General features: G+C 40.6%; 1 protein-coding gene across 13 annotated transcripts in view; it reads left to right on the top strand.

Annotated features, from left to right (window-relative positions):
- Window positions 1-19,400, top strand: part of MRTFB (myocardin related transcription factor B) — a 203,500-nt gene extending 184,100 nt beyond the window's left edge. For 12 of the 13 annotated variants that reach the window (XM_017953200.2, XM_017953202.3, XM_003916568.2 and 9 more), the window contains 5 exons: window positions 1,289-1,444; window positions 4,197-4,355; window positions 4,691-4,828; window positions 10,705-10,765; window positions 13,517-19,400. In XM_017953200.2, the coding sequence (XP_017808689.1) occupies window positions 1,289-1,444; window positions 4,197-4,355; window positions 4,691-4,828; window positions 10,705-10,765; window positions 13,517-14,052 (1,050 nt within the window). In that variant the 3' untranslated portion in view covers window positions 14,053-19,400. The remainder of the gene's footprint in view (window positions 1-1,288; window positions 1,445-4,196; window positions 4,356-4,690; window positions 4,829-10,704; window positions 10,766-13,516) is intronic. The other variant, XR_002519153.2, reaches the window with a different exon arrangement.
- The last annotated feature ends 1,889 nt before the right edge of the window (window positions 19,401-21,289 follow it).

Genomic DNA, 21,289 nt, shown 5'->3' with positions numbered 1-21,289 from the left:
GTGTGAGAGGGTTATTCAGAAATCTGAATATCTAGCACTTTTTATATAGTGAAAACAAACACAGGGTGCTTTTCTAGTTCTGTTACCATTTCCCTTGAATGAACACAGTATCATCCATGCAGACATTTTTTTTTACACACCAGTGACTTGATCATTGTGATCATAGTCTCTGCTGCTGAGCACTTCTTCTGGCAAGGCACAGCATCTAGTACTTTAAATGGCTGGCTTCACTGCATCCTCCCTTCTCCTAGAAGATGTAAGTGATACAACCCCTCTCTGGATAAGGAGCTGAGGCCTAGGAGTACTCAAGTGAGTTCCCCAAGGATGGAGCTGGCATTTAAACCCAGGTGTTCTGCCCGCAGAGCCTTTATTCTTATGCCCATTCTTATATTCTGCCTCCCACATTTAGTTCTCAAAAGTTACTGCTTATATGAAGATGTCTAAACTAAGGAAAACATGACCAAATATTTAGGAGTGAGGATGTAATTGAAAAAGATGAGAAAACACTGATGAGCATGAAATTCCCTTTTGTGCCTACATAACCTGTGTATTTGCCTGAGGTTGTTCTGTGTCATGCAGTTTTGGTAAGTTTTAACCAAACATGGACCACGAGTGAACAAGAAACCATTTGAACCAGTGCTCCTGAGCCTCGACACCCAAATACCTGACACAGGCGAGAGGAGTCATCTTGTATCCTTGTGGTTAGGAGGCAGGGCCTGCAGACCCTTTGGCACATGCAAAAAATTCTAATTCCTCTGTTTTATCTTTAGGGTATCTGCAAAATTGAAAGTCTATTCCATAATAAATCCTTAAATTTTTTGGTCCAAATCTGCCATTGCTGTAGTAGAAACGAGAACCGTGTTTTTATCCTTGGGTCTGAGGGCGCCCTGGCCCCTTGCCGGCTCTCCCTAGGGAATGCACACGCAGCTTACCAAAAGCAATTGGGACAGTTAGGTCTCACGAGTTTCCTTGTTGCTCTTCAAGTATTATAATACCTGAGCTATTATGTGTAGAACTTAGGTTCTTATTATTTACATTTTCTCAGAATTTTCAAATGAAAATCTTAGCTACTTAGGAATAATAAGAGCATACAGTGACTGGTCTGGTGTTTCCCTCTCTGGTTTAGAATCATTAAAGTTCAGATTTCTGTGCAGATGAAGTGTGTATCTGTAACCTTGGTCTTCATTTAGATACAATCCCCAAGTGACCAGTGATTCTACATCTAAATTGTGATTTCTAACTTTGATTCTGACAATTAAATTGACTTTTTTTCAATTCACCTCCCTAGACTTCACCACAAGCAGGAATGCAGACTCAGCCTCAGATAGCAACTGCTGCACAAATACCAACTGCTGCCTTGGCCTCAGGCTTGGCCCCAGCTGTACCTCAGACACAAGACACGTTCCCACAGCATGTGCTCAGTCAGCCTCAACAAGTCAGAAAGGTTTGTAAATGCCAAGGAGCAGTAAACTGTCACTGATTTTTACCACCCTCCAATCATCCATTCAACAAGCGTCTTCGTAAAATTAGCCTTGGGAAGCTCCTGTTCATTCTGTTCTGTGATCCATCTCCGATGGAATGAGCCTTAGGTCAGATGCCGTTTGGCTGCAGATTTCCCAGTTATTTGGAATGGAGAAAGCTTTTCATTACTGAAAGATAGCTTGCCTTCACAGTTAACCCCTTTTCCAAGGGAAAGTTTCAAAAGTATTTGTTTTTAATCCTCATATATTAAATTTACTGAATTTTAAAATAAATTTTTTCAAATTAAACATACTGTAGAAAAAAAGATACGCTGTTCCCTTGGAAAAGGTATTTGAAGATGAAAAATATACTCCCAAAATGTTTATGTTGAATAAGATCTTGAAATGCATTTGTAAGACTTTGCCATCTCAGATTAAGAGCCCAGAAGGTCTCATCAATTCCATTTCACCATTGCCTAGGTGTTTGGCCTCACACAAAATTCACTTACCTTCTCTGAGAGTCAGTTACCTCATCTTTAAAATGAAGCTGGTGGTCTAGGATTCAGTGTCCTCTATACAAATACCTACCAAAAAATTTCTCCCACATTCCCCAGTAGCCAGTAGGTGGAGCTATGTGCACATCTCCTTGCTAGAAAAATCTTAGGCCTCAAAAATAGGTCTTACTCTTTTAAACCTTGAAAATTATTAATCCCAGAGTTTTACTCTTCAACATAAAAGAACCCAGGTAATGAGTTGTGCCTGTGATCTGCCTCAGGATAGTGTGAACTGTCTGGGTGAAACCAGCTTTGGGGACAGAAAGCAGCAGTCACATGTAACAGATGTGCTGCTTCAGAATCTCCTCTGCTAAAGGAATCATGGTTGTATGTTACTGAGTTTGGGGAAAGCTCAAAATACCATTTAGTGTAATTAAAAGCTTAGTAAATGTTCAAATGTTAAGACAATTTGTTTTAGGGAGGAAAGGGAAAAATATGTAGATAGGATAAATAAGGGCTTTTTCACTAAGTGTCAAGATACTAGAATTAGGAATGATTACTTCTAGTGTAAAGGAAGTAATTTTTTACCAAATATAAGGAAATTTAATTGTTTCAAATAGGAGTATATTTACAGAACTCATCACCATCGAGGTTGTACTGTTTGAGGTATATACACATAGACTTTCCTGCTTACGAAATTCAGAGGTTTTTTGGAGTATTAGTATTATAGAACGTGTTAAGTATTTTTATGAGCAAACCAATTCTATGAAATACAGTTACAATATCAGCAATATAGACACATATTTGTAAAAGACCCTAAAACTTGTGGCTTTTGATGGAGGTGCTAAACAAAACATTTTGGAGTTCCGCAGCAGGAAGTTCTCACCTTTGCCTGTTAGAACAGAAAATAGCCTCTCCAAAGGGGGCCAGTTTTAAATGGGGCCTTGCTTGTATTTGAAGAAATTTTCAAGAAACTGGAAAATTCAGTGACCATAGCAGGTTGAGGTTTTAGGTAGGATGGAAAGGGGGCCAAGTAGTAAGCAGCTTACATGCCAGGCAAAGATTAGGGTTTTACCCAAATCAGGAGAGCCAATGAGTGTGGTAGGGGCCATGCCTTGAGAACACGTTGTGATGGGGGGTCTGTGCCGCAAGGCTGCTGCAGAATTCCTGTGATAGATAGTGAGGGCCAGGCGCAGGACAGCAGAGAGCAGCGGCAGATTCAAGAGGCGTCAGTGAGATGTGTGAACACTGAGGGAGAAAGCAGAGTTGACTGATAGTCCTATTTACCTAAGTTTTTAAAAAGGCAGAACCAAGAATTATTTTCCCTCAGAAGCTGAGAGGCAGGGGGTAGTGGGGAAAAAGGAGAAAAATCATTTGGAATATTTTTAATTTGAGATACCTAGGAAGATGATGTAAGTGGCTTTGATGCCTGGGAGCAAGGTTGGAAACAGAGCAGTGACTCGGGATTATTAGCTTAGTCATGGCCATTAAATACTTGAGAGTAGGCCGGGCACGGTGGCTCACGCCTATAATCCCAGCACTTTGGGAGGCCGAGGTGGGCAGATCACAAGGTCAGGAGATCGAGACCATCCTGGCTAACACGGTGAAACCCCGTCTACTAAAAATACAAAAAATTAGCTGGGCATGGTGGCGGGTGCCTGTAGTCCCAGCTACTCGGGACTGAGGCAGGAGAATGGTGTGAACCTGGGAGGCAGAGGTTGCAATGAGCCAAGAGTGCGCCACTACACTCCAGCCTGGGCAACAGAGCGAGACTCTGTCTCAAAAAAGAGTAGATGAGCTCACCTTAGAGAGGAATAGAAGAAACTCAACTATCATTTAAGAGGAGAATTATAAAGAGCAAGCACTGTTTTTCCACATAGCTCTGTCTGTACCACCATCAAAGGCAAGTTACTGCGTAAAGGGACCACATATGCTCGAAAATACGGGTAAGCAAAACCTGGCCTATGGGCCAAATCTAACCCACCGCCTGTTTGTGTGGATAAAGTTTCATTGGCACACAGCCACACGCATTTATCTGTGTACTATCTGTGGCTGCTTTCAGGCTGCAATGGCAGAGCCAAGTGGTAACAACAGAGGCCAGGTGACCCACAAATCGTAAGCTATATACTCTGTAGCCCTTTACAGAAAAAGTTTGCTGACCCCTGCCCTAAAACATGATTTTCTTTACTTCATTAGGAAAAGCCAAAGAACAAATTAATGGAGAAACATTTATTCATTATAGGTTTTCACAAACTCAGCATCAAATACAGTTCTTCCATATCAGAGACATCCTGCTCCAGCTGTCCAGCAGCCCTTTATCAATAAGGCCTCCAACAGCGTTCTTCAATCCAGAAATGCTCCGCTTCCATCCCTGCAAAATGGACCTAACACACCCAACAAGGTAACCCTGTGAGGCTTGTGCATCTGTGACAGTTCTACAGGGGCATAATATCATTCCAAAGCCTAGTGCTTTGGGCTTGGAGTGACTAATATTAATGGGATAAAATTGTTGAAAATTCAGTGATAACTTGTGAAGGAGGAGCTCAGCGATTATCACAGTGAAGATGTGATATGAGGTGGCCACCAGTGCTGTCAGCCTCACAGGTGCTTAAAAGAATCTGCTCATGAATTCCCTGATTTGGCCACCACATAGAGAACAGCAGAGCCGAGTCTAGCCAGGAAAAGAGAGGGTTTATTGTCAAGATGTAATATGCACTCCTCCTTTATTTGACACAGCCTAGTTCACCCCCGCCACCCCAGCAATTTGTCGTCCAGCACTCTCTATTTGGGAGCCCAGTCGCCAAGACAAAAGATCCCCCCCGCTATGAGGAGGCCATCAAGCAAACACGCAGCACACAGGCCCCCCTGCCAGAGGTAAGTGAGGGCAGGGTCACGGTGCATAAGGCTATGGTGGATGTGCCCATCTTCAGTCTCGAGCAGACCTGTACAGAATCCCTTGTATGAAACTGACTTGCCTCAGTAGAAATACAAAAATAACCTTGTATTTTACATGGTTATTTAAAATCAAAATGTCATTTATCATGAAGACCTTAAACAGCTTTCAGCAGCAGTATAACTGCATTTACTGTTTATTCAGAAATTCAGGGTTTATCTCTTTAACTTTTCCTTTGGGGTAAGGGTATCAGTCATGTTAGAGATAGATCTGATTATGACCAGGACACATGTTTTATACAGGTCCCTTTTCTAAAGCCACCGTGTGTCAGGCCAGCATCAAAATGACACATGGTATCACTGTTCCACCTGTCTGACATTCAAGGCCACCAGCACCTAAATTGACTTGGTCCTGCTTCATCTCTCTGGTCTCTAGCAGCCTCTGCTCCCAGCAGGCCAGCCCATCCAAATGACTTTGCTCATACACTGAGCAAATGCACTTGGAGGTAACAGACCTGAGGTTCTCCTGGTTTCACCACACATGGTGACCATGTGGTCTCTGAGCCTTCCTGGTTTCACTGATAAAACAGAAGTAGCCCCAACTATACCAGGCAATGGAAGAAGTTAGGGTTCCTATTTGTAAAAGCAGATGGCCCATGGTGGGTGCCAGTCACAACAGCACTTGTCATACATTACCCTAAACACTCCTCCAATCTTAAAACTAACCTTTCAGGGAATAACCCCAGCCTCATAGAGGGTTCAAGGAGTGGCCCTGCCACCACTCCATGGGCGCTAAAGGTGGACACCAAGAGACAGTATCCAAGCAGGACTGTTTATTATCCACGGCAAACAGCAGGAGCATCAGCGCAGTTGTGCCAGTTCCCCCGCTCCCGTGTTCCATGGGGTAACTTGTTGGGGCCACATGGTGGCTGTGTATGCAGTGGGTCAAGCTGCACCCAAGGAACGTGGGGCCAAGGGCTCTGCGCTTTTTCTAGCAAGCACCTAACAAGCCAGTCCCTCACCCAGGGAGTATGCAGTCATGCCTATGCTGCCTTGACCCACTTGGTTGCCTGAGTGAGCATCTGCAGAAGCTGCTTAGTCCAGGCGACCTTGTCAGTTTGGCACCCTCACCAAGGACATCCAGGGAAGCTCAGGACCTGTGGAGGGCTGCCTCTTGGAGGAAGTGGAACCTGCCGTATGTTTCTTTGTATTAACTGTATTGAAGGGACGTAACTTTGAGTTGTAAGACGTTCCTTACTTACAGACTCAGCAGAGGCCCTTGTCTGCGAGGGAGAAGTCAGATTTCAAAGATAGGTTCAAACATTTGCAATAAGAAATCAAACAGGTGGTGCTGGACTACACTCCTTCCTGATGGTCCATTCGGAGTGCTATCTATTGTCTTCACAGGGAGCAGAGATGAAGTGAATTGCCAAGAGCTTAACTGCAGTTTTTAAGAAAACAAAAAGATAGCACCCATCCTTCCTAAGTCCTGCTTACTTGACGAATCTTCCACTGTAACGTAAGACAGCTGATTGGAATCTCTGGTATTTACATGTCTCTGGGTTGCTGTTTGTAGACTGAGGTTCTACATTGGGTTTTGGTTATTCAAATGAGTAGCCACCTGTAGGACTTCCTTATATGCCACTGAGCACCAAAGTTCGTTTAAATACATTTACTCAGACTTGCAATTCCACGAGTGGCTAAGTAAGGCCCTACTGGTTCAGTCTTCCCACAGATAATAGCTATTAATCTTGGTCATAACAAAAAGCAACTACCTGAAGGCATTGAAGAGTAAATAGAAGCAGTCATTCTCTGGTGGGGAACCCACACTCAAAGGAAGGGAGTGATGTGGCATGATTTCCCTCTTCTCGCTGCTTTTACTCTGGGGTCCAGCTAAGTGGCATGGTTACTGGTGGAAAAGCCATAGTCTTTATGGCCTGGAAATCCAGAGAACTGAATTGAGAGCAACCAGAGGGAAAGAGCTAGAGGGGAGATCCCCAAATTCTGTGTGCCCACATCTCTGGCTGACCCCTAAGCCATACAGGCGTGGAATAGACGCATAGCAGCTCAGCTGAAGACAAAAGATCTAAAGTGAGATTGGAACATCTACCCAAGAAACATTTTGAAGTTTAAGTGTAACCAAGTTAATAGCTTGTTAAAACAATAGAAACCATTCATCTGAGAATAACAGCAGAATTCATAGTCACCACAGTTTAACATCCGTAACACTTATCCATAACATGCGTCATACAAAGAATCAGGAAAATGTAACCTGTTCTCAAAGGAAAAAGGCTGAGACCAATCCTGAGCTCATCTTGATGTTAGAATTTGCAGGCAAGATTTTCAAAGCAACTACTATTACAACTGTCCTCAGTGATGGAAAAGGAAATATGCTTGTAATAAATTAAAAGGGATCCATATATATACAGAAATGATTTTTAAGAGAACTAAATGGAAATTTGAGAACTAAAAAAGTACAGTATCTGAAATGAAAAAAAATATATAGATGAACTTACCAGAATGGAGATGGCAGGGGAAAAAATGTCAAGAACCTGAAGATAGATCATAACTTATCTAATCTGAATAACAGAGATGGGGGCAAAAGATTTTTTTTAAGTGAACAAAGCCTCAGAACCCTGTTTTATATAATTCAAACAAACAGTCTAGCATAGGTAGAAGAGAAGTCCCGGAACAAGAGAGAAAGAACTGGAGAGGCAAATATTTGAAGAAACAATGGCTGACATGTTCACAAATAGGATGAAAGACAAATTTATAGCTTTGAGATGCTCGATAAACAAGCTGGATAAATCACATCACAGTCAGATTGTTGACAAAACAAAGAGAAAATCTTAAATGCATCAAGAGAAAAAACACATTTCACACAGAGCAAACAACTAATTGATTAATGTCAAGCTTTCATCAAAAACTATGAAAACTGGAAAAGAGTGTAACAGCACGTTTAAAAGTTTTTAGGGAGGAAGAAGTGGAAGAGACTGTCAAGCCAGAATTCTATTATCAAGTTAAAATATCCCTTAAAAATGAAAGTGAAGTAAAGATATTTTCAGATAAAGAAAAATTGTGTTAGTTCACCACCAAAGATCACATTGTCTTGAGGAGTGTATAGCATGTGTAGACGATACTTAAAATAATTAATAGGCCAGGCGCGGTGGCTCACGCCTGTAATCCCAGCACTCTGGGAGGCCGAGGCGGGCAGATCACGAGGTCAGGAGATCGAGACCATCCTGGCAAACATGGTGAAAACCCGTCTCTACTAAAAATACAAAAAAATTAGCCGGGCGTGGTGGCGGGTGCCTGTAGTCCCAGCTACTCAGGAGGCTGAGGCAGGAGAATGGCGTGAACCCGGGGGGTGGAGCTTGCAGTGAGCAGAGATGGCACCACTGCACTCCAGCCTGGGCAACAGAGCAAGACTCGGTCTCAAAAAAATAATAATTAATAAAGGATGGGGGAGGAAATGAGTGGATCTGTGTGGTTGTAGGATCTCTATGTTTTATTCAGTGTATAACATTAAGTAGCCTAACATTAAGTTAAGGATATGTATTGCATATCAATGGTAACAATTTTAAAAATTCAAGATAGCTTAAAAAAAATCAATAGAAAGGCCTGGCATGGCATCTCACACCTGTAATCTCAACACTTTGGGAGGCAAAGTGAGAGGATTGCTTGAACCTAGGAATTTAAGACCAGCCTGGGCAACATGATGAAACCTCATCACTACAAAAAAGACAAAAATTAGCCAGGTGTGGTGGTGCACACCTGTAGTCCCAGCTACTTAGAAAGCTAAGGCAGGAGTGACACTTGATCCCAGGAGGTTGAGGCTGCAGTGAACCGAGGTTGTGCCACTGCACTCTATCCTGGGTGACAAAGTGAGACTGTCTCAAAAAAAAAAAAGAAGAAGAAAGAAAAATTAGAATACAAAAATGTCAATTTTTTTTAAGGAGACAGGAAAGAAAAACAGGATAACAAAAAAAACTAGATGGAATGAATAGAAGACAAATATAAAATAGTAAACCCAAACTTAACCATGTCAGTAATTATAACATATATGACTAAACAATTCAATTAAAATGCAAAAAATTGTCAGAATGGATATAAAAGCCATACTCACTGTGTGCAATTTTAAGATATGTCTGCAAATTCTTTGACATTCCTCCCTGGGTTGGATTTAGCAACTCACTTCTAACAAACAGAATTGGCAGAGGTGATGGTATGTGACTCCAGAGGCTGTCATAAAAGGCATGCCCCTTCTTCCTTGCTCTCCCCTGGATTGCTCACTCTGGAAAAGCCAGCTGTCATGCCATGTGGACATGTCAGCAGCCATCTGGAGAGGCTCACATGGAGGGCCACTGAGGCCTCCCGTCAATGGCCAGCACTAACTTGCCAGTCGAGGGCATTCCCCAGCCACTCCTACAGTTGACAGTAACCTAACCAATGTCTTGGCTGCAACCTCATGAAAGACCCGAAGCCAGAACCACCCATCAAAACCATTCCTGACCCACAAAACTGTGACAAAATAATTTTAAGCCATTATGTTTTGGTATAATTTAGAATATATCGATAGATAACTAATGCATGTATCTCCAAGAGGCATACTTTAAATACAAAGACACATTGAAAGCAAACGTGTTGGAAAAAGATAGACCATGCAAACAGCAAGCAGAAGAAATCTGCAGTAGCCAGAAGATTTGAACATACGTTTTCCCAAAGGTAAGTGGATGGCAAATAAGCACTAGAAAAGATGTTCAACATCATTAGTCATTAGGGAAATGCAAATTAAAACCCCAGTGCAATACCACTACACACCTAATGGAATATCTAAAATTGAAAAGACTGACCCTACAAAGTATTGGTGAGAATGAAGAACAACTAGAAATCTTATACCATATACTGAGGGTGGGAATATAAAATGGAACAGTCACTTTGGAAAACAGTTTGGACATTTCTTTGAAAGTTAAACCTATACCTAACCTGTGATCCAGTCATTCCACTCTTAATTACCCAAGAGAAAAGAAAACACATGTCTATACAAGGACCTGTACACAGATGTTCACAACTTTTTTGTAATAGCCAAAAACTGGAAACCCAAATGTCCGTCCACAAGTCAATGAATAAATAAACTGCTGTTATTTCCATACAATGCAATACTACGCAACCAAAAAAAAATGAACTGTTCCTGAGGTACACACTACAAGACGCGTAAATCTCAGAATAATTATGCTGGGTGAAAGAAGCTGGTCCTTCCCCTACCACCAAGAAAGTACACACAGTACAAATCCATTCATATAAAACTAATCCATAGTGAAAGCAAGCAGATCTGGGGGTTGCCTAGGGATGAGAAGATGAGGAAACTTTAGGGGCAATGGATATGTTATCTTGATTTTGTTGATGGTTTCATGGGTATATTTATATGTCAAAACATAACAAATTGTATGCTTTACATAAGTGCACCTTACTGTATGTCAGGTAAATCTCAATAAGAGCTCAACAAATATATGTAGTGTGATACACCTATACAAATTTTTACCTAAATACAAGTGAATAAAGACACTTTTAAAATAAGGTATTAGAGGCCTCTCAAAATACAATTCAGTGATAGGGAAAAAAGGGAAGCATAGAAGTCAGTGGAGCTGGGTACTAACTATCCCTGTTCTTGCTGTATCAACTAACCAGCTGTACAGCTTGGGTAAATGGCTTAACTTCTCAGGTGACCTCAGTGTTTTGAAAATTATCACATGATAGATTAGAACTAAATCGTCTAGAAAGTCCCTTAGGACTCCTAATTGTATAATGCTTCCAGGTTTGTATGAAAGAAACCTAATTTGTACTCTGCTTCATTGTAGATTTCCAACGCACACAGTCAGCAGATGGATGACCTCTTTGATATACTCATTAAGAGTGGAGGTAAGTCAAAAGTCACATCAGATCCTCACAGGAAGGCATCTCTTAACACAAGTACATGAAAGCTTTTGTTAAGCACTCATAGCTTATCTTTAGACACTGAGAAACGTGTTCTTCCAACTGAATTTACTGTTTTAAAATCTGTTAAATATAGGCCATTAAAAGAACTTACGGCCAGGCGCGGTGGCTCACATCTGTAATCCCAGCACTTTGGGAATCTGAGCCCAGGAGTTCAAGACCAGCCTGGGAAACATAATGAGACCTCGTCTCTACAAAAAATTTTTAAAATGAACAGGGTATGGTGGCACACCCCTGGGGTCCCAGCTACTAGGGAGTTGAGGTAGAAAGATTGCTGGAGCCCAGGAAGTCAAGGGTGCAGTGAACCGTGATAGCTTAAATCAGTAATACAACGTGAGATTTTTCCACAGATAGATGCCTGCTAAAAAACAAAGACAAGATAGCAAAGCAGAACCAGATTTAAATTCCATGTTGAAAAGCTTCAAAACTTGTTCCATGCGTATGTCTTTGTAATGGGATGAAAACATTACAATACTACCTTAATTATGTGACATCAAGCTACCTAGCATGAGCTCCAGTATCTTTCTTAAAATTCAAAGTCAATGCTAAAGCATTTTCTACAGTATAATATGAAATCTTAGATTTATATCATCTTTATTTAAAAGGGACATTAGCCACAAAAAGAATAAGGATATTGCCTCAGCTTACATATCTTTAAAAATAAGTATAAAAATCAATATTTAAAAAAAAAAAAATCCTGGATAGTATTTGCATATTTAGCGTAGTCTTAAAATTACCCTGATGAAAGTTTTATTTGAATTTTCAAATAGTCATCAGAAGTTCTCCATTTATAGCATGTATCATTTGACACTGAAGTTGACGTTGACATGGAGAATTGATATTTGACTATAGCTCTACATAACGCCAATAGTATTTTTTGCTAAGAATTATATTGGCCTTACAAAAATAATTTAAGCTGGCCAACCCCAGTGACTTACGCCTATAATCCCAGCACTTTGGGAGCCTGAGGCAGGTGGATCACTTGAGATCAGGAGTTCAAGACCAGCCTGGCCAACATGATGAAACCTTGTCTCTACTAAAAATACAAAAATTAGCCCGGTGTGGTGGCAGGCGCCTTAAACTTGGAAATTAAAACGTGACACAAACCATCCAGCTATTTTCTAAATGGGATTTTTTTTTTTATGACAAAGTATCTAATAAGTATATTATTTCATCTTATTGTCTACTAACATCAGTAATAATGAGAACCAAGTTTTATATAGTTAGTTATAAGACTAGTTACTAGTGACACTGTGCCTGGCCTTGCCTGTAGTCCCAGCACTTTGGGAGGCCAAGGCAAGCAAATCACCTGAGGTCAGGAGTTCAAGACCAGCCTGGCCAACATGGTGAAACTAAAAATACAAAAATAAGCTGAGCATTGTGGAGGGCACCTGTAATCCAGCTACTCAGGAGGCTAAGAGGCAGAAGAATCACCAGAACCCAGGGGCAGAGGCTGCAGTGAACTGAGATCATGCCACTGCACTCCAGCCAGCCTCAGCAACAGTGCAAGACTCCATCTCAAAAAAATAAAAATAACAAAAATAAAAAGAATAGTTACTTAGATTACACTTAAAGCTTTCAAAACAGTTTTAGAGATGACTACTGATAACTAAAAGTAACAAACCATTCAAAAATAAATGCAGTACACACAGTTGACAATTCATTTCTAAGAATCAAATTGTAAGTTCCTTTTTTCAGCCATTTGTAACATACCAATCATTGAGCTTTAAGAGCTATTGTTAATTAAATTTATTTTTCCTAGTGTATCTGCATATAAATGAAACCAATCATATCCTCATAAAATTTTAAAAGATACTCTATTCATATATGTAGTTTAGTGAACACTAGTATTTATAGAAGATGGTCTGTTAATTTGCTACTTGATCTGGCAGGGAATAACACATAATGAAGACATTTACCAAATCAAAATTTTATATAAACTCAGAAAACAAGACCAAAAAGTGAAAGAAATAATCAAGTGATCCACCTCACCTTAAAAGAAAAGGATCAGAGGGACCATGTGTTAGCTTTAATTCAGAAATGAAATCAAATGCCATTGTATATTTTCAGAACTTTACACAGAATGCACTTGGCTAAATTGGGTACCCAGTCCAACTGTAATGATGATTAAAAAAAAAAAGGAAAGAAGAATAGAATTACCTCTTTTATAACATGAGGATGTACTTCATGTCTCAGCACAAACTTAGGATGTACATTTCAACATTTATATTAGGAGTATCATGCTGCTATAGATAGATTCATAGGATATGAGCCCTATCTTAAAACTTTAAATGACAAAATAAGGACTCAAAGATAAAATAATCTGAAACCATTGATTCCTATCTAGTGAGATATAACTGCTTTTAATGCTTAGTCTTACTGGAAAGAATTTAAAGCATATCAGAATGTAATAAACTGGCCTTGGACAGTCTGCTGACTAAATTTACAATAAAAAGAATGTAGTAAACTTTTATGTTTATCTATTTAACTAAAATGATCCATCATCCTAAAGGTTGTCAAGGATTGTACCTGACCAATAGCATTCTCTTCCTACTTCTAAGATGGACGTGCGTAGAAGGAATCGCATAATAGTAAAGTAACTGTCCTAGTAATTAATAAAAATTTTTAAGTAGTAGTAAATCTTTAGTTACTAATTACTTCACTTATTTTACACAGAGATCTCCCTCCCCATAAAAGAAGAACCTTCTCCTATTTCCAAAATGAGACCAGTGACAGCCAGCATCACCACAATGCCAGTGAATACAGTGGTGTCCCGGCCACCACCCCAAGTCCAAATGGCACCACCTGTATCTTTAGAACCTATGGGCAGTTTATCTGCCAGCTTAGAGAACCAACTAGAAGCTTTCTTGGATGGAACTTTACCCTCAGCCAATGAAATTGCTCCATTACAAAGCAGCAGTGAAGACAGAGAGCCCTTCTCTCTGATCGAGGACCTCCAGAATGACCTGCTGAGTCACTCAGGTATGCTGGACCATTCACACTCACCCATGGAGACTTCCGAGACCCAGTTTGCTGCAGGTACTCCCTGTCTGTCTCTCGACCTGTCAGACTCAAACTTGGATAACATGGAGTGGTTGGACATTACCATGCCCAACTCCTCTTCAGGACTCACTCCTCTCAGCACCACCACCCCAAGCATGTTCTCCGCCGACTTTCTAGACCCACAGGACCTACCACTACCATGGGACTAACGTCACAGATTTCTTATCTGAGAGTTGATGAGGTTTAAGAACATGAAGATTCTAAAAGGTCAGTTTTTAGAGATAGATCTATAGTTGCATTGTTGCAATCAAAATATGTTGTCACAGAAAGAATAGGTGGAAGGTCATAGCCTGGAACCCAAGTTTGAAAACATTTCATTGTGTTCAGTAGTGAATTTCTACAGTTTAACATAGCACAGGGCCTTCTGAAAAACACACCAGTCAAAGACGACTCATATGTTTCTCCAGACTTCAGTAAAGAATGAAAAGTACCTTTACATAAAAAACAAAGAAGAGTAATATATGCAGCAGTGACGTTAGGATTTGGTAATTAACTACATTTAAATCTCTCTGATCACTTTAAGACCCTAAATAAAAGGCAGACAGCTCCACTCAAAAACTGAGGCTGATGTGAGGGAGGTGAGAGGTCACTGCACTTGGTACTTCCTAGAGATGGCCAGAGCCAGGCCCGAGACACGGCAGAGATCAAAGGCAGTAGAGAGCCCTGGCCGGTTCAATGACCGCTTCTGGCTAAAGACTTTTGGTTCTATTCAGAAACCTGTGTTGTTTTTTTTGATGTTGTAGTTTATTTTGTGATTTTTGGAATCATACTTTATATTTCCAAATTTAAATTTAAATGCAAGATCTTTCACCATAAACAGAAGATACCTACAAAATACTGTCAGAAGTCCAGGTATACTGATAACACTGAAAATTCTATTAGCAACCTTCTGGGTTGGTTAGATTGATTTTAATGTATATATTAGACATTTGTATGTATGCTCTGACATTGTGATATGTACAGCCTACATTGGGGTAAGAAAATGGGTATGCAAGGTCCTACTTTTTTAATAGCTCGAATATTTCTAGAGTACTTGAGCCACGTGTATTTCTGTATTTAAAGAATTGCTGACTAACTTTCAGGTAACCAGACCCATCTCAAAGAACCAAGAAAAGGCTTTAGCATGAAATATCTTTCTGAGCTGGTGAGTTAGAAGAATGGAAGGTAAGGGGAAGGTCTGTCATCTACCCAGGACATTCCCATGATGAGTACAGGTCAGACTGTGCCATGAGGTGGGCCTCCAGGTCCCCGCCCTGGCCCTCTTTCTTCTGTCACTAACCCTGGTTATCATTTTACAGGCTTGTAACTGGATGTTCTACCAGAGCTCTCACTATATTGTCAAGCCTAAGATTGAAAAACTGGAGGCTTTATTAGTGTTTTTAATATAGAAAACAGTTATTACATATTTGTTAAGTCAAGTCATTTCTTAAGAATTTTCTAAAATGCCAACTATCACAGGATTATTTCAAGCTAGTCATTGAGGTATATGACAAAATGTAAATAACAAAAAACTGAAATCTACCAAAAGAGCATGGAGGTTTTTTTTAAGTAATAATATTGTGCTCTCCACCTCACCCTTGTGTAAACCCTCGGGTCAGGTTGGTTCCCCTGGGTCACAAAATGGTAAATGTTCCATACTGACATGCGAGAGGCAGCCTGACCCGTTATTTGGAAAGAATTTGTGAATCATTTCTGGGTTTGTGTTTTGCCTAAGAGCTGATCTTATTTCTGATTTGTGTGTGTGTGGTTTATAAATTTTACTATGTGTAACAAAAGTCTGCTTTTCCAGCATGAGCACGCTGAAGCCCTCTGCTCACTGGCACTTCCTGACTCAAAGGCACTAACAGTGCTCATGTGCCTTCCAGGCGGTTCAAGGCAGAGGCCACTGTGCTCAGTGTAGTCTGTGATGAATAGTTTAAGTGTTCAGAAATTGGTAAACCAACGCATGGGATACAGTAACTCTCTGTTAACCAGAACACCGTCATTTGACCAAGCCCTACAAGAGTTTACCACACTAGACGTTCTGTGAATCCTCGAGTCAGTTCCATTGAGAGGGGCCTGTCTCCAGGGCCAGGCTATTTACTTGGGAAAGTATTTTTCTTACAGTTCTTGGCCACAGTGTTTTTGCTGAGGGTTTCTGTCTGGGCTTATCAGGTCCATACTTAGACCCTGAGCATCTTCTTCATTCAGATTTGAATGGCGTATTAAATTAGCACCAAATATCAGTGGGACTGTAGGAGGTAACCGAACACTAGTGCCATTGACTCTCATTGAATAACTTTATATTTCCATAATCCTGAATTGTATAGATAAGTTTTCTAGCTCTCTGGTCCCTTTATTGCTTTTTAAAATAGGGTTTGAAACATGCCACAGGAAGGTTGCTCTCCAAAAATACACAGTGCAGTGCAATAAAAATGCTATCTCATTAGCCTACTCTCTTGACTATGAATTGCTAAAGTCCCCACTTCACATATGTGTTTAAACCTTTATAAACCGTATTTCATTTTTAAAAAGGCAAGGCGTCTCTAGCCCATTAATTCTGCAAGCCACTGCATTTGCACCATTCCACTTGACCCTCCTCTCCCCTGGCTTGAGTCACCAGCCAGGCACCTGTGACACGAGTGCTGCTCTCCAGGATCTCCACTGCATGTTCCAGGTCAGAGTGAGGGCACGCTGTTTGCCCACACTCATGTGACATGACCAAAGATGAGGCCCTGTAAACAAGGCCCCTCTGACCCGACTCAGTGCACGTGATGGTGAGTGCAGTGAGAAAGGGTGGATGTTGGCTAAAGACTGGTTGTTGTTGTTTAGGTTAGTGTCACAGCCATTACAGCACAAGTCAAAGTTGCCAGTTGAATTTTCATTATGCACGTGTGTGGTTTAAGCAGTGGTACTGTTGTGTATCATATTGCAAAGTATCATACTGCCAAGAAAGTAACTCCTAGAAAGGCATTATCTCACATCCCCATCTTACTTTCCTACATGTTCTCAAAACACAGTAGTGTCAGCCTTACCTTTGTGCTGTATGTAGATAATCAGATCATCCTACTGGGGGTGGGATGAATTTTAAAAGTTATACCAAAACTTCTGTAAAGTCTTTGAAAGTCTAGGGGTATGTGGTCATCTTGTACATTTCAGCAAAGCATCTATTAGGAAACCTCATAGGACAGTGTTAGTGGTTCACGTTCTAGTGTTTTTTCCTGAAATGTGCAATCTACTGTATAATATTGCCACATAATTGTACATAGATGTATTCTGAATTTGTGGAATTTCTTGCTTAGATACTATTGTGTTTGTTTCATATGAATATTTTTGTAATTCTAAAGAGATGTTATTTAAATTTCCTTCTTAAAAGCCGCATGGTTCTGTGATCCATGTAACTGACACTTTTTGGCTTTCAGCGCTGTTTAGAAACAGTGGCAAAGGTGGGGTGGTGTTGCCTGCAAGCTGCTGCCTATGGAAGGCAAAGTCATAGTAATGAGATAGCACCTCTGAACTGTGCAGTCAGCATACCCTGAGTGATGGCTCAGGAGCGCACTACCTATTTTGTCACCAGAGCTGACTCAGGCTTCCTGGACCCTCAGCTCCAGATCATTCCAGGCAGCATAGCTTTCTTCAGAGTCCTTTCAGAATTCCCAGGCTGAAATCAGCCATAGCAGTTGACAAAATGGCTGTCCCCACAAGTGATGGGATAGTCCCTTTACTGTCCTCAAATGGACTAGGCCTTAGAGACGTGGCAAAGCACTTTGGCAGGGTTTAAATATTTGTGAGAAGCCCACATTTCAGTATACATCCTCACCAGCTTCCATGCACCCACCTGCTGCTAGCCTCACAGAAGTCCTGGCTGTCACCTGGATGGGGAGCTCATGGTGCCGCTGGGGACTTTTTAGAGAAATGTAAAGAGAACAGCTATTCAGTGTCTACCAGCAGAGCAACACGTGTCAATGTAACCGAATTCACAAATAACTCTCCATTTTTCAATATCCGCTGCTGTAAACATGAATGTTGAATACTGACAACAGAATACCCATACACACCACCCCACCGCCCTAGAGGCCACAAAACTATCCCAAACTTATCAAAGAACATTAACTGGAAGGCCAGGTTTTTCAAGGAACATAGCTGACAAGTGCATCAGTGTGTATCTGGAGAGCATCCTAACTGCATTTCAACTCATCTTTTAAGTGATTTCAGTCAAAACTGGAAAACAACTAAGAGGTAGTAATTTTTTTTCCTGGTTCAAACCTTCAATAACTTGCTCATATCAGCAGTCTCTCTGAGCTACATTTTTATTTGTAAAGTGACTCTGTCTGCATGGCAATAAGCAGGTCCGTGTTTTTTCCGCATTCACCCTTTCTTGCAGTATCCAAGGAAACACATCATTACAAAGGGTTTCTACCTGAAATCTTTCATGGAAGGCCTACAATTCGAAAAGCTGCACATGTTTACAGAAGAGCTCTTACCCTCCATGCAAACACTTTGCTCTGTGATGTTACAGTTTTGTGACAATAAGATGGCAATCTCGGATCTACAAGGTGCTGTCGGGAATCAAATAAAATATATTTGATATATCAGAGATATCATCACATCTATAGTGTTTAACAGAGCTTTATGCCAACTACTAAGACAAAGCTTTAACAAAGTTTATAGAATACTGAAAGTCATAACAATTACCTCTCTACGTGATGCTGTAAGGAATCTTGCTAATTTGGTAGGAAGAAGAAGCATTTAGGAAAGGGTTTAGTGTCTACCAAAAGTACTTGACCTCAAGTAACCAACAGTAATGCAAACTTGCTTTAAAGGAACCAAAGGCATTGCCAAGTATTTGCCAAAAGGAGGCACTTTTTGTTTAAAATTTGAGACTAATGAGATCTCAAAAATCAGTCCCAAAAAGGTATTATCCATTTAAGGTTATAATTTTCACAAAGATGTAGATATTTCTCTATTGTTTTCATGTAAAATAGCATAGAGTCATTTTGTTGGTTTAAGAATAACATTCAGTAGTAATACAAAGTTTTTTTCTATGTAGAAATTAGTTTTCTTTTCTTGCTTGCAGTAGAAATGCAATGTGATAGGTGTTTCTCTTCTTCTTTTCATTGTCACATTATGTCTTAGCATCTCACTTTATGAAAAAAAGGAGAAAGATACCAATCTGCAGAGCCCTGCTTGCTAAAGCACTCGTTTAATCAACACAAAATTATGGCAATCGGGGGTCCATTCATGTATTGCCTTTATGTTGTTTTTTAAAAGAAAAACCATGATGCCTTTGTATTTGCTGTTTGCACCCCTGAAATCAATTCCATATCATGTTTGAATGCCATACATTTTGCACATGTACTGTACATAGGTAATGCATACTGTATTTTTATATGTGTGCACATTTATCATCAGATCTTTTGTACATAGTGGCAGTATTGTAGCTGATCGGGAAATGTTTGATATCTCAGCAATTTTGCATTTTTGTGTCTCAAATAAAAGACATTTTGATGTACTATGATTCTTGCTGTGCAGAGGAAAGACCACTCCCTATGGGTTGGTGGAGCCATTGTAGACTGTGGAACGGGAGTGGATTTATTAGGAGGAGACACTATACCTTCAGCACACAACTCACAACAGAAAGCCACCGGGCAAAGCCTGTGAACTTGTCACCCTCCCCTGGATCCCAGACCATGAGATACAAAATAGAAACTCACAGGCATGAGCTGAACTTGAACATGTCATGATTTACACCAAAGTCAGTTTCTTTCTTCCACAGTGAAAGTTAGAAATATGTAGTTCTCCCTAGGGGGTTGATTTTCACACTCGCGCACACACACACAATGAAAACCGACTCGATTCAATAGTATAAATGCACCACCACCACAATTCCTGAAAGACCCACATAATCCTTCAACCTAGCCAAGTTTCAAAATCAACTATTTATATGAGGTATTTTTATAGACCGTACAAAATGATGTTTAGAATTCAGTATTCTTTTAGTAAGATGGCATTTAATTTCACCTCAGAAGCCAACATTTAAAACAGTTTTGTTAAGATATTTTTTTCTCTTTGCTTTGAAGAAACAAAATAGTAATGAGTGAACTCTAATAACTGTAATGTATGTATCAATATTTGATTAAGAAAAAAGGACAGAGTATCAACCACAGAAAGGGGGAAAAGAAAGATATTGATTACCAAAACACAGCAGAATGTTCATTACACTTAGGGAACCAGAGTGCAGCCTCAAGAGACCAGTGAGATGATGCACAAAGAGTTAAACCATTTGTAAAGTATCATATGTTCCAGGCAGAGATTCTGCCCTTGGGGAGAAAATAGACCTCTCTGCTGGTGTGAGAGAAAACTGTGCCAAAGGAAGCATAGCACGTGCCCTGGGAGCCCAAGAGGAGTGAGTAAGGGATGTCACAGGGAACTCTGGGGAAGCTGTCATGGCGGACAGCCCCTTGGGCAAGGTCAGAGTTAATTGGAGAAATTGTTTTTTCCTGCAACAGATTTTTTTATTTTATTACTTTTATTTATTTCTTTTTTTTTTTTTTTTTTTCTTTTTTTGAGACAGAGTCTTGCTCGGTCACCCAGGCTGGAGTCCAGTGGCATAATCTCTGCTCACTGCAACCCTCTGCCACCCAGGTTCAAGTGATTCTCCTGCCTCAGCCTCAGTCTCCCAAGTAGCTGGGACTACAGGCATGTGCCACCACGCCTGGCCAATTTTTGTATTTTTTAGTAACTATGGGATTTCACCATGTTGGCCAGGCTGGTCTCGAACTCCTGATCTCAGGCGATCCACCCGCCTCAGCCTCTGAAAGCGCAGGGATCACAAGTGTGAGCCACTGCACCTGGCCAGATATTACTTCCAATTTAACTTTCAGAAAGAAATCTCATCTTGATGTCCTATCTTTTCTGTTAATATGCATGACAGGCTAATTAAATTAAACCTACATTGTGTGATGAGATGAGAAACAAGGATGGATCAACATTTTCTGTGCCCCTTTTGTTTCATGCGATTGCGTCACAGGTCATTCCACTAGGAAATCCACAAATGATGGCCCTATGGGTGCTCACTCTGCAGCATCCTCCTGCTTGCCATTGGACATACAGAAGACTTGTCAGAAGCATCCAAACCCCAAATTATTTCAATGCTAGTACTGTCCAGGCCAAAGCTGAAGTTTTATTAATGGTGAAAAAAGGGCTTTTAGTCAGGTTAATTGTTAAGAATTTAAAGTGTTTCCCATCCAAGATTCAAATAAAGACCTTTGAGGCCGGGCGCAGTGACTCACGCCTGTTATCCCAGCACTTTGGGAGGCCAAGGCAGGTGGATCACCTGAGGTCAGTAGTTCAAGACTAGCTTGACCAACATGGGGAAACTCCATCTCTACTAAACACACAAAAAAA

This window comes from Papio anubis, chromosome 18 (assembly GCF_008728515.1).
Source record: "Papio anubis isolate 15944 chromosome 18, Panubis1.0, whole genome shotgun sequence".
Lineage (NCBI taxonomy): Eukaryota > Metazoa > Chordata > Mammalia > Primates > Cercopithecidae > Papio > Papio anubis.
This window is presented reverse-complemented; position numbering and strand designations above follow the sequence as displayed.